This window comes from Centroberyx affinis, unplaced genomic scaffold, assembly GCF_046629955.1.
Source record: "Centroberyx affinis isolate AG114_WGS23_722 - 3 ecotype Tasmania unplaced genomic scaffold, CSIRO-AGI_Caff_v1 ptg001013l_1, whole genome shotgun sequence".
In the NCBI taxonomy this organism is placed as follows: domain Eukaryota; kingdom Metazoa; phylum Chordata; class Actinopteri; order Beryciformes; family Berycidae; genus Centroberyx; species Centroberyx affinis.
In genome coordinates, this window is record NW_027279575.1 from 556,287 (window position 1) to 570,506 (window position 14,220).

At 43.7% G+C, this 14,220-nt stretch overlaps 1 protein-coding gene across 2 annotated transcripts in view; it reads right to left on the bottom strand.

The window, feature by feature from the left end:
- Positions 1-610: 610 nt before the first annotated feature.
- Positions 611-14,220, bottom strand: part of LOC139646893 (protein Wnt-7b) — a 29,334-nt gene continuing 15,724 nt past the window's right edge. For both annotated transcript variants that reach the window (XM_071522671.1, XM_071522672.1), the window contains exons 3-4: positions 5,328-5,599; positions 611-1,355 (exon numbers count right to left, since the gene is read on the bottom strand). In XM_071522671.1, coding sequence (XP_071378772.1) covers positions 876-1,355; positions 5,328-5,599 — 752 coding nt within the window. In that variant the 3' untranslated portion in view covers positions 611-875. The remainder of the gene's footprint in view (positions 1,356-5,327; positions 5,600-14,220) is intronic.

Below are 14,220 nucleotides of genomic sequence, written 5' to 3' on the forward strand. Positions count from 1 at the left end.
AACCTTTTTTTTTTTTTTTTTTTAGAAAAGAGGACTTGCTTTGGGGACTGGGGGGCATTTTCTAATAGACACACATCTTCAGTCAAAGTTTCTAAAAAGTATTTTTTTTACACTTAGTACAAAAAAGACATCTCTACCCGTTAGTGCTTCGTTTTAAGATACTATAACATAAATAAACAATTTATTTTCAGTGTTCAGAACAGACAGTTCCAGTGTGACTGGAAAACTAACATACTCCACCATATTCCAGTTGGCAGCAGAGGGCTTAACAAAGAGAGTTCTCCACTCAGCTTTTGGCGCGCCCCAAGGCACCATACTTTACAAAGTGTTCTTCATTTCTACAAACCTCCAACATAAGACCCAGCCAATTTGGGGGGTCAAATATTCACTTCTGTTCCCCTTAAGTGGAAATAAGACAAAACTCTTAAAAGTTTTCAATCAAAGACTTAGAGGGATCTCTCCCAGTCACCCCTCATCAGCTGCTGTCATTTTTGATGAACTCCCAGGTTGCTGTCTTTTCTTTCCATGCAAGAGTCTCCCGTGAAATAAAGAATTACATTTCCCAGAGTGCAAAGCACAGTTCCCGTCGAGGGCCTCATTAGTTTCCTGTAGTCCCAACTTCACCGTGAATACATCAGTACGTAGTGAGCACGATCTCTAAGTGACAGTAAAGTTCTGGGGTATTACCTATTTAGCATTTACTTTCTCAAAAGCAAATATAGATTCTGCTGTGCAAAACGATGCCATGAAGAGCTGATAGTGTAAATTCCATTCCGGTATTTCAAAATCTCTCACTGTTCCAAGACACACTTTTATTTCGCTCTCTTGGTTCTTCCTCATCCTGCTAGTCCTTGGCCCCTCCCCTCCTCGCCTCCTTATTTGCAGGTAAACACCTCCGTCCTCTCGCTGCACGTGTTGCACTTGACGAAGCAGCACCATTGGAACTTACAGTTGCACTGCCACACTTTAGTGTACTGGTGCGTGTTGTAGCCTCGGCCGCAGCACATGAGGTCGCAGCCGTCCGTATGCGGCGAGGTACGGTTGCACAGGCGTCCCTGGGTGCCCACGCTCCCCGTGGCCGCGTCCTCCTCGCAGTAGTTGGGTGACCTCTCGATGTAGACGAGGTCCGTCTCCATGGGCTTGCGGTAGCCCTGAGTCTGCTTCACCTTGAGGTGGGTGGGCTGGCGCAGCCGGCTAGCCCGCACTACCTCCACGTGCACGGCCTCGTTGTACTTGTCCTTCAGTACGTAGCCAATCTCACGGAACTTGGGAAGTGTAGTCCAACAGGTCTTGGTGGTGCAGGAGCCCGAGACGCCATGACACTTGCACTCCAGCTTCATCCTTTCTTCTAGAACCTAGACAGCGACACAGAAAAGGGAAAAGCTTGAGAGCTGCAACAAAATACGGACACGAGTTTGATCCCCAACCACAAATTTGTACAAAGGAAATTCCTTTGACAAAGAACAACCTCCTAGTTCCTCGTAAATGCCAACAACAATTATAGTTATTGACATGCAATCAGTTCCACAGCATGGTTCTTTGATGAACTAGGGACTGCAGTTACTTCATAACACACTTATTCTTCCTGACTACTTGCTTTTTTTTCTTTCTTCACTAATTGTTTTTGTTGCCTTTTTTTCATATACTTTTTATCATATACTATTAGTATGTTTTTGTTGTGGATACTGTTTGTATGTTATCGCTGGAGATGCACAAACAATAACAACAGAAAAACATTTAAAAAATGATGCAGCCACTCTGTTTTCAGCATGCACCATACCACACCATTTTCCTAGATAGAACATATGTCGATATGTCTGGTTTGTTTTCACTTCAGCACTCCATATACATTAACAGATGAAAGATTTGAGTGAAGAGGACATATTTATTTAAATTGAACACTGGGTTTATTAATGAATAACCCAAGTTTTGAGCAGATGGTGGCTGAATGCCGGCTTTGTGTCGTGGGGCTGTGTAAGTGGAAACGAATGTGGAATATGACAGATCAACTGAATGTCAAGGCATTTGTTTGAATTTTTTAAGCGGCGTGTTAATATTGTGTTAATAGAATGATGGCAATGGTGCATTTCTGATCTGTATCCATGCTGCTAGGAAGTGGTGCTTGTGCTGATGGCTTGTTAGTTCAGTGCATTTATGCCACATGCACTTACATTTGAGGGGCAAACGTTAGCATTCTGGCTGCAGAGTGCAGAGTGATAGATCTCTGTGAAGTGGACCAAACCAGGCATATCTGAAAATCTAAAACAGTCGTAAATGCCAGCTACATGTCATGGAAGAGGGGAAATTGCAAATTTACTGGTAATATCCTATCCTGTAATTCTGTCTACCTTCCCTAAAACCACATCAATGACAGAGAAAAATAAATATGGATCTCATATAGCTATCCATCATTTTAGCTGATTTAAATGCAGATTGTTATTAAATGTGTTGCACATGCAGCACACAACAAAACTCCATTAATTGTTTACATCTGGACCAGAGAATGCAGGACTTGATGTTTATTTAACTAATGAAACATAAGTTGCTATAAAAGTGTATTAAAATAATCATTATCACAATGATAGTTTCAGACCGTTTGTTTAGTCAAAGGACTCATTTGTATACATAATAATGTAGCTGAAGAATTTCTTAGGTCGTAGCCTCGAAATGCCCACTTAGCCGTAATTTCACTTTGAGGTTATCTCCAACATATGGCACACAGGGCAGAATGTCTTCTCTTAGCTGCCTAATCCTGTGCCATATGGGAAATATTGTGTGGTGTCCACAGTATTTGAGTGTCAAGACTGAGTCAATCCTTGCACCGTGGGACTTAAAAACTAAAAAACCTCAAAAGACAAACTGTACCCACTTCTTTTTCTGTCGTACAGTACTCACGGGCAAAGGAACAGAGGAAAGCGGGGGTGGGGTTTGAATGGGTCACATTAACACGTCTGTAATAGTCCTTACATCCTTTAACCCAATTAGGAACTCTTGACTTGCTTGAACGAAGCATGTGTATTTGTTGTATAAGATGTACAGTTTGGTTGGCAGGGCATTTTTCCAGTGCCGCTTTTTCCTGGCACCTCGCCTTGCCAGTGGTACAAGTCGTCATTTCTATCAGACACTTACAAAATGTACACAAAAAAAAAAAAAATACAAAGTTGTTCTTTATCTCCGTCTGTCTTATCCATGCACTCTGTGGTCAAAGTTTCCCTATTTTGAGGAGATTTGATTGAAAAAACATGAGCTTCCCCGAGTTCGTAAAGGCCGGGGTCAACTGTCAGTCTCGCCTCGGATGTTGATTCAGAATGAGGACTTCCAAAAATGTATGGCGCAAAACCACAATGAATGCCTGGGTAAGGAATCTGACGTTCTGACGGATGCATGGAAACATTTACTTAAACCGTGTCCATCAAAGTCTCCGATCTGTTACCAATTAGTCCAATATGACCGGATTCCCCTCTAAAGATCACTTGTCAAACCCAAGATGAAAGGGATAGGGTGATTCACTGGGTTCCTTTACAGTCACAGTTCAGTCACGGAATCTATTGTAATTATAGTTTTTCTGCCCTTATCAATGATTAAAAAAACTTTAACTCAGCTGGATCCCATTTGTGGCACAATTTCCTCCCTTGTCATAATCAGAATCAGAATCATTTTTATAGGCAAGAACAATGCACCGTAATTTGTCTCGATGACACTGCTGCAGAGGCATATTGACAACTTATATATTGAGTTTCATGGCACATGACTGACTGACACACAGTACAAGGACAATAGGACCTCACATTCAGTGCGCAGGGACAGCACAAGACAGACTGTGGACAGTAGACTACACTTTTCATGCATGAGAAGTTCAAATAAACTTGGTGTGTCCGCACATTGTTGTTCTGTCTGGTCAGTTCAAAGCTGAAAGCTGTTGTGTCCCCAAACCATGATTCTTCATAATCCAAACCAGCCCACCAGAAAAGGGTAAATAGTCCTTTTGTAGCATAAGAATCGCATAGTGTATTCCAATAAACACACAAACAAACAGTCAGAATATGTACCCAGAGATGGTGTAGAGGTTAAGACCTCTGCCTCTGGAACCAAAGGTTCCCCTGCCAGTCTAGGACTGAATCCACCCAGAAACTTCTCTCTTGTGTTCTCTCTACTATTTGTCCCGCTCAGCTTTCCTGCTGTCTTGGCAAAGAAGAAGTACGACTTTTTCACATCTTGATAGATCCTGAGCTTCCAAGCCCCAGAATGAGAACAGCAACAGTGCCAGCTCTAACCCTGACAGCTCACCATGCCAGCACACTGGCACGCAGACCCTATCAGTCTGCTGTGTTAACGCCGGCATTGTCGGCCTGCTTTCACACACTGAATGGACGCAGTCAAATGGCAGCGACATGTTTTGGTATTGTGCAGAGAACTGCAATAATATCCTGTTCCTGACTTTACACTTCATAATTCCATGAAAGGACTGGAAGGGGGGATGGCGGGTCTCCATCTGGCAACCGCTGGCCGAGCTCCGTTTTCCCAGTGGACACGATAAAACCCATGGGTTATTAATTAGATCCATTTGTCACCAGAACGTCATCTCTTCTCTTCACTTCTCTCTCTCTCTGTTTCTCTCCTTCTCTCTCTCTCTCCCCCTCTCTCTCTCTCTCTCTCTCTCTTTCTCTCTCCCTCTCTCTACCATGACTGTTCTGGGATGACTAATAGCAAACAAACATGTCCATGATGAAGTTTGCCAACACACTCTTTCAGAAGTAAAGGACACTCTTTTAGGATGGAAAGAAATGCCAGTAATTGGCTGAAGCAAAACAAGCTGCTGAAAGGCTAAATGGTGATCAATCAGTCAGCAACTCAATCAGTCACAGACCTTTGACACATGACTGGAAGTTTCTGCTCTGTATCTAGGGCTGTTTGCACTTCTGATTGAATCAATGGGCACACATGAACATACATGTATGCATACATGTGCTCACACACACACAAACACACACACACAAAAGATTCTATGCTTGACATGCACTGCAAAAAATCCATCTTAAAATTGTATTTTTCTCAAAACAAGTGGAGAAAAAAAACCTGCCAGTGGAAGGACATAATTCCACATTTTCACAATGAAAAGAATTATTATTAATTAATACATTATCTTGATACTGGTAGAGTAATCTGCCTTATTTCATGATACTGTCATCTGATTCAAGAAGATTCTTGAAACTTGAAACATCTCTTTATTGACACTGAAACCATGAAAAGGGAGAGAAATCACTTCCAGAACAATACTTGTGGCAAAAAGCAACTCAGCATCAAATGTATCTGAAGAGCCCGTTTACCTTTCTCCCTGCTTCATTGTTGTGCAAGTTCATCAGGCGGCGCGGGGTCTTTTTGATCTCGCGGGCGTCCACGAAGCGGCGGGAGAACTCGATGCCGTACTTGATGTCAGCCGAGCAGCCTCCCCACTTCCAGCCCTCCTCCTGGTTGTAGTAGCCCTGCTTCTCCCGGTCGCAGCCGCACTGGCTCAGGTTGCCTTGGCTGCATGCGGCTGTGATGGCATGGGCCACCCCTGCTGCTGTGATGGCATACGTGAACGCCGCTTCCCGGCTGCCTGAAAGAGGGGAAAGAGAGATGTTTCAGAAATATTGGGATGAGATGAGAAACAAATATCGACTCCTCCTGAGTCGTTGACAACTGCCAAGAGCTGTGATGAGGCATTGCACTGCTTCTGCCACTCCAGTTGTTGTAATATGATAACTCCATAAAACAATACCCAGCAAACAGAATGATGATGATGATAGATCTGAGGTAGTAAAAGACAGCAAAAACAGGTGCTCTGTGGTTGGCGGGTACAATACCTAAAAAATATCCTAGGGATATTCCTTGCCAGTCACATAAGGTACGTATGAAGAAGTAAAAGCATGAATTCCCCAAAGAAAAACCACAGCACTGCGTCTGCAGGTACAAAAATGTAAAAAGCCTTTAATACCCAGCAAACATTTTGACATTGAATAGCCTGCACCAATGTTGAAGACCTGTGTAACCATAATGTCAAAATAAAAGTTGAGACAACATCCGTAGTCCATGGCCATTTTGTGAAATTGGGACCTAAATATCTTTCTGATATCAATTCAAAACTGTTTCCATATTTTTGATTTTGTGAGGATTTTGTGCTTGTTTGGGTTGACGCTGACCATGGATAGGGCAATAACAACACAACCGTACAGAAAAGCATTCAACATGCCGCTCCAATCACTTCACCCAATACTGAAATTGATCTCGAAAAACCAGCACAGAAATTTCAAGTCCGCTCCATCGTCTAGATAAGCCACCACATTTTCCTTCCAACCCTTCTCCTCAACTGCTTCCCTCCTGCACCTTGGTAGCAATGTGGTCACAGTTCCGACCGCAAAGTCCTCGGGCCCAGCCTCCAAGTGTGCAGTGTTGGGATTCCAGTGTGGGGAGAGCTGGTCTAGGTGCTGTCCAAAGTGCTGAATTCCTCTGCAGGAGCACCTTGTACTGCTGCCCACACTGCAAACAGCTGGGGTCTGCAGGTCTGGCTGCTTCACTCACACTGCTCAACGACAGGAAGGGAAAGACTCCGGGATGCAGGAGCCAGATGGGACTAACGCTACGCAATATAAGGTCAACGGCTAAACCTAACAGGACATTCTTTACCAGCATGTCATACTTGTTTACCTGTATGAGTAACATCATATCACTGTTGTGTGTAAACCTTGTAACTCATATTTGGATGATTTTCACTTAAATTGAATGATTGCATGATCCTCTATGGGTTGAGAACATTTTCCAACCTCTTGGGCTTAAGAAACCCTTTCAAAACCCAGATGATGAAATCAAAAGTGCATTGTTATCAAGCTAAAGACTGTTTTCTTAGTTACTGAAAAGTTTCTTGTATATTGGAGATACAAGTTTTTCACCCAACAGCTGTGATTTATTATAATAATGAATGCTAAATAAATGACTTTGAAATCGTTGAGAATTGTATAAATCAATCATGTTTTATGCCCTTAAACTGTATCACAGAATCAAGTTACGACTAGCAGTTGCTAGTAATAACAGTGATGGATTAAAGATGAAAAGGGAGCCAACAGAGAAGGTACAAACGTAGCCAACAGGTCAATGATAATAACCATGCTGTATCATTCATTTCTCTTTATAAATATCTCAGGGAGTCCTCCACCACTCTCCTAATGGCTACACAGGGATCTGGCTTAAAAGGTCTGTCCTGGTCTAAAAGAGGCCGTGGGCTGTTATGACTCTGGTGTCTCCTCAACTGGCAGTAATATGTAAGGGGGCCGAGGCCACAGGGAAAGCAGCAGAGAGACAGAATGCTAGGCTAACCGCAAAGTGTTTCAGTTTTTTGGAAAGGAATGTTTTGTAAGTCTTCTGATGTACGTTGTGTAATGTACTCAGCAAGTTACTATAGCTGCAATCGCTCAAATCTCTCTAGGTGAAATGCATTTCCCTGCACTTCAAAGAGCCATATGCTGCCTGATGATTTATCTCTCCTTCGATGGCTACCGGAGGAAAAGCTAAGAAGCCCGTCTGAATAGTTCTGCAAAACACTGAACTGTATCACGTTAGACCTAAACATCTGCTCCACCGTTCTGTACATTTGGGTATGAAGAGGAGAGGATGCATCTTATCCTCTGCGGTCAGAGTTTCCATACAGACTGATTTGTTGGTTGAGTCTTTTATGTACTAACTGTAATTATAACTGTAATCATCCTGAGTTACTGCTGAAGGTCAACCAGCTACACAGAAGTGGATAGTTTTGGGCTATATTTTGCTAATTTGCATGGGGACAAACACAAACATGCTGACAAGCATATCAGACTCTCTGTACTCTATCACAGTGATTCTACTGTCTTAAGATTATTTTCGTAATCGGCCCCTAGATGTATGTATTCAAAAGAAATTAAAAGTTTGTGAGTTTTTAAGAGAGGCAAAATAGTTCTGAATCTGGTGAATCACTGTATGAAATAACACAGCCTGTCAGATATTGCAGTCATACCTACAGTCTAGTCCACAAGAAATAGGAATAATATCCTAAAATGAGCAAATGGAGGAATTGTTTACATCTGCAGCAGCAAATTACAACAAATTCAGTGGAAATTATAGGGAAACAAAACACTAAATGCCTCAGACATGAGAGAAGATATACAGTAGGGCCTATGTCATTTTGCCTGACCAAATAAACTTTTAACAATTTTGAAAGTTACTAGACGTAAAATCACTGCTTATTTTACCTTATTTTATGGGCCCAAACACTGTGGTCAGATAGAGTCAAGGCTGCTAGAGTTAGCTGGCGCCTAGCCTAGCCATGACTGCTTTACACTGGGCAGGGGAAATTAACTTTTTCTACGGGGGTCTTTTTGCCTATGTGAAGAAGCAATTCACATCAAAGTAAGATTTGTGAAACTCAGATTATATATAGTAATTTGCAATAACTTTCTATTTTCTATCCTTTTTCCCAGGGGGAGTTTTTGCACCCATAATTCCAATTTTAGGAGCATTTTCTGAACTTTCGGGGCCATTTTTGTCCTGAGCGACTGTTAATTTCCCATCCTGGCACTGGGTGCTGTAGAACTAATGCCATGGCCACTGGTTTGCCTGGTGGGGACTGACTCACAACCACTTGCTTCTCTGGCTAGCAGCTGCAGAGCTGAGCCCCACCAGCTTGTGGTACGATTCAGCTGCCCCCACCTCACACACATACACACGTGAATACATACATGCATGGAGGCACGTACGCATACATACGCGCAAACACGCATGCATACGTGCGTGCATACATACACATAAATACCCAATGATAGGCCACATAATAAAAACACACAGCACACCCACATTACCCCCGCCCCCCCCACCCCCTCACACACACACACAGACAAACATACATACCCACTGTAGAAAAGCACATTTGCACACACACATGCGCAAACAACGTCACTGTAATGGTAAAAACAGGATGAAGGCAGTTTCCAGAGAAAGGGTGGTTCCCTGTGCCATAGATGCATGCCCGTTTCTGGGCCCATTGAGCCGCGCTGCTCATGGGGAAAATGATGATGATGGGGCTTGTACTGGTTGTCACCCCCTGGTGGGTCTGGCACTGCCAGGCCTCTGCCTGGCCATAATGAGAGCCAATTACACAAGCCATGGAACTATGAGGACCGAGCCCCCCTTTTTTCCTTGTGCAGTGAACCCAGGACGACATCGGAAATAAGTTTTTATGCACTTTAATGTGTTATCCTGTGGGTACAAATATGCATGTGCATGGACATTTTAACATGCATTCTCCCGTTTGCCCATCAAATCAAAATCAAATCATCTGTAATTATGCTGCAAATTTGCAAAAAATAACTCCAAATAAATGTTTGTAGTTTGAGTGTTACGTAAAAAGTTATGCTTCAATGATAAAACTTATCTTAAGTTTGCATGATGAATGATGAATGCATGAATATATTGCTGCCCCAGAGTGAGAGAAATCAGCGATCCAGAGGTCCTCACTGCTTTAAGAGAGAACTCTGATACTGTATTGACAAGACAAATGCAGTATAATTACAAGGAGGAAACTTTAAATGTATTTCTACAACAATGCTCTGTTGTTTCGTGTTGGATGCTGTGTGTGCAGTGCCGGTACACTCCCATGCCCTCAGGGAAGGAAGGCCCTGCTTGCTGAACAGCCGTGTGGTTGATGAAATGCGGAGGAGAAAAAGCACCCATAACAGCAGCAGAAAGCCCTAAAGAGGCTGGCCCCAGAGTCCTGACAGCCCTCCAGGAGGAACCACCCTGGGATAGCCTCGCTAGCTGCCAGTGGAAAATTGGAGTGACCAGAAAAACCTCAATGAACTTGGAAACGTCCAGGGGAGAAGAATAGGGGGAATATTAAACCAGATGTCTAATGGAGTTTAGTGGCAAGTGTCTGCGACACTGTCCAAGTGGGAAGGAAGGAGGGAAGAGGATCACTCTTGCTTCACTCAGCACAGGTACAGGAGTTAATAAACGAGCATAAGCCATGAAATATCCTGTTAGGGACTGAAGCCAGAGATGTAGTGAGGGCAACTGAGTCAGTACGCCGCGGCCTTCACATTAGCTGACCACACCACTTTGGACACCAGCCCCTGCTGCGATGCCCGTCATGTCTTTTGACCATCTGCCGAAAATGGGACACAAAAAACATTTCTGGATGTAGTGGCTCGCCGCTTAAACGGCAATCTGTGTTTAGAGCCGGAGGCAGGCACACCGCTAAACAAATTTCACATGACACAGCACAGGAGATTTACAACCTAAGAGAAGACAGGCAGTGCTGGTATAGTATAAGCTAGCCGCCGCTGTAGTAGCACCGCTGCTGACCTCGCCAGGCCTCTCTGTCCTCACAACCCTTCACCGCTAACAGGCCACGGTTAGGCTATGTTGCTGACAAGAGAGGAAAGGCAAAGGATATAGAAGGACATGGTACTCTGAGAAGCGATTGGCTGTAGAGGCCACTGCCCTTTCCAAAAACAAACCCAGTGTCTGCAAGGGTCTGACCGGACTGAACAGAATTATATTAAGTGCCTTCTAGCATTTAAGTGAGAAAATAAAGCAATCCATCTTGTTTAACTATCCTGCCACATTAATATCTGTAAAAGCGTTGAAGTTAAACAGCAAAAGGACAAGAAACAACACTATATCATCAATGTTGCTCAATCTTATTCCCTACTTCCTGGATACTACGCTGCTTCCTGGACACTAATATGGCTAAACATCAGAGGTGTGACCAAGTCAACTTTGCTTGAATCCCAAGTCAGTGTCAAGTCAAGACCCCAGTCTAAATGTCGATTACCAAGCCAAGTCTAAGTCAAATCCATGTCATTAAAGTCAAAAACCTAGCAAGTTAAGTCAGAACAAATCAAGAGTCCAGTATCAATTTAATATCTTAAATAAAACAAAATATCTAGGACCTTTTTAATGTAATATAGTTTTAATAGGATAAAAACAAGTGCATGAGTTTGATTTCTATAATCAGTTTCAACTTCAGTAAATTCAATCATTCCATACAAATTCAGAAAACAGAATTTAAATTCAGTCGTCTGATGGAACAAATCAAGTTCAATCCAAATCATTTACACAAACACAAGATCTTTTGTCAAGACTTAAGAAACCTTTTCAAGTCATCAAAGTACAAGTCAAAGTCCCAAGTATTCTGTTCATGCATCAAGTCAAGTCTCAAGCAATTAAACTCGAGTCTGACATGAGTCCAAGTCATGTGACTTTCCCTGAGTCCCCACCTCTGCTAAACATAATTTAGGCCGGACAAGCACAAAAGAAGGTGTAGTCAATCGTCTGTGGTGACAGCCAGCTGCAGTGGAGCATGCAGACAGAGAGCTGTAACAGCACCGCAGCACAGTGGAGACTTAATTACTGCAATGGGAAGAGAGAGAGTGGGATACAGCAGGAGGACAGGAGAGGGAGCAGAGGGGGAGAAAAGGACTGGAGAGAAAGGGTCTAGGCTGTAATATTGGTGGGAGTCCTGCCAAGCTAGGGCAAAACATACATACACATGCAGCTATACGTGGGCATGCACAAACACACACACACACACACACACACACACACACACACATACACACGCACACACACTGACGGAGCCCAGCAGGGCAATCGAATGGCCTCTCCACACAAGCCCCGTCTGTTGGTAGACCAGTGAAGGGGAAAGCTTTTTAAAGGCCCCTCGTCTTGGACATGCACTCACAGCCTGGGGACACAGTAGGATTGGGTTGCATAAGAAGTTACATCTGAACAGGACATGATACGCTGGAGTTTTAGAGCTTGTCATCCATTAGGCACAAGGATGACGGACAAATGGCATCACAGAGAACAAAGGGAAAAGTGTCACCTGCTGGTGGCTGGGAGTGTTTACACTTGTGGTTATTATGACTGACAGTGCATTACAAGCAGGGCAGGAGACAAATGTTTTTGTTTGCAGGCCACAGTGGCTGGTAAGTCCCAAAATTCACCTGCCACTTTCACTATATTATCAGCCAATTAGATTTTTTAGAATAGAAACACAACTTTGAGCCCAGAGATAGCAAAGTGGTTAATATTGCTGATTCTGGACATGTAACCCCATTGGCTTCGAACTGGAAGTTTTTCTCCTTTGTCCCCCCCTGCTCTCTCTCCCTCACTACTTTCCCATTATCCAAATAAAGAAAAAAAAATACTAAAGCTGAGTAGACTGCCCACTCTTCATTTAAAAAAAGAAAAGAACCTCTAAATGATACTGCAGTTGGTTGCCTGCCAAAGTGGCTAGTAGAGTAGACAACCTTACCGGCCGTGTCCAAAATTTACCAGTATTTGGCCGGGGCCTGGTGTTAACTTCCCACTCTGATTACAAGCCAAGCAGTTCCTTTCATTGAGTTCATTCTGCTTTACACAGTACAATAGGTTTAAAAAATTCCTCTAAAACAAGTTACCAAAAAAACAAAATAGCTCACTGCTAGTGTAATAACTGGTTTTGCAAAATAGCACATTGTGTGGAAAAACAATTTTTTTATTTTTAAGGCTTTTTTAACATAGGTTTTAAGTATACGTTCATGTGCACTGAATGTCATCCATTTCAAAGGATTTTTTGTCATCTCTACACTACACATACAATAAGATTACAACACTGAAAAGAAGCTCTAACCAAAGCAGTGCTGGTGCTGGAACTGCGTCTCCAGGGCCCCATGGAAGGGGAAGAAAGTCGGAGGAAAACCCCTCGCTTTGTATACCAATCATTGAACTGACTAATGCGCTCTCTACTACTGTTTTCCGTTCCGCTTTATGTACCGTTGCTATGAACATATGCTCCCAGCAAATTATAGACAAAGTTGTGGTCTGTGAGGTTTGCAGCTAGAGGAATTAGCGCAGCCATGTTCCTGTACAATAAAATAATATTGTTTTACCAGAACTAGGCTCCACATACTCTGTGCACTCACATCGTCGAGCCGGGAAAGTGACACGCTTTGGCAGAGCCGCGCACTGTAGGGTCCTGAGTTTGATTCATATAATAAGGAGGGCTTTGAGCAGTAAAGCTAAAACAATTATGAGGGTATTTAACGTTGCTGGTATTAAATGCTGAGAATCTAAGTAAGCTGCCTCCCAGGCATGGAAGATTGTGCTGGCAGAAAACGTCTAGAAAGCATCCACTTTCTTCCCTGATCTCCCTGAGGTGGAGATAAGGCTTTTTGACTGAATACCGAGACTTGCTAAAACAAGCACAAATCCTTTCTTCCCACCCTTTCATCCTAATAATGAGACCAAATCAGGACCTCACCTGCTCAGATCTAGCAATGTAGGCCTGCATGTGCTGTACATGGTAATCATCAAGTTCATGCGAGGACAATGTTGAGGATTTTCCTCAATTTCAATCCCATTTGAATTTGTTTCATCTTGAATGAAAACATATTTACTGAGATATATATCACTCCCACATCATATCAGAGTTATCATTATCATCATGACTATAATCAGCGGGTCATATAAGCCACTGATGACATGTTTCCCTTCTCGTAACAAAAGAAACATCCAGACCTAACATTTCCATATTCATTGATATTCATCGAACCCTCAATAAGGCTTAAACCCTCTTAACAACTTCCTCTCCCTCCTATCAATGTCTCTTTGCCGCTACCCCACTCGCTCTCCCTCTGCGCCCTCCCCTAAGTGGGCCAGTAGCAGTGTGATTGTTGGCACATGTAAATGTCCAGTGGCGGCCCTGCGTGTAGAGAATACAGTGATCGGCCTGGGATTGTGTGGAACAAAGCGCACTGTGAGATTACAGTTGATCCTCTCGCATCCTGTTTCCCCCTGCGTCTAGCGGCGCTGGCGGACACAGACGGACGCAGATCCCACCGATAACGCCACGCCGCGGGGAAGTGAGGGGAGGGACACACGGGGGCCCGAGGGTCAGGGCCCAGGGCGACCCCGGGCCGCGTCAGCAGACAGTCAGCGGGCGGGAGAGGGAGAGGGAAAGGAGAGAAACCCCACCTCCCTACGCCCCCGCACTGTCTGAGACAGAGGCAGCGCTGATGAATGAACAAGCAAAGGGGCCTGGGGATGATAGCACTGTTTGGTCATGTCGGAGCGGGAGGCCCCACCCTAGATACAGACGCATGCTGTGGGCAGGGGATGTGAGGCAAAACACAGAGAGAGAGAAAGAGGGAGAGAGGGAGAGATGACCTT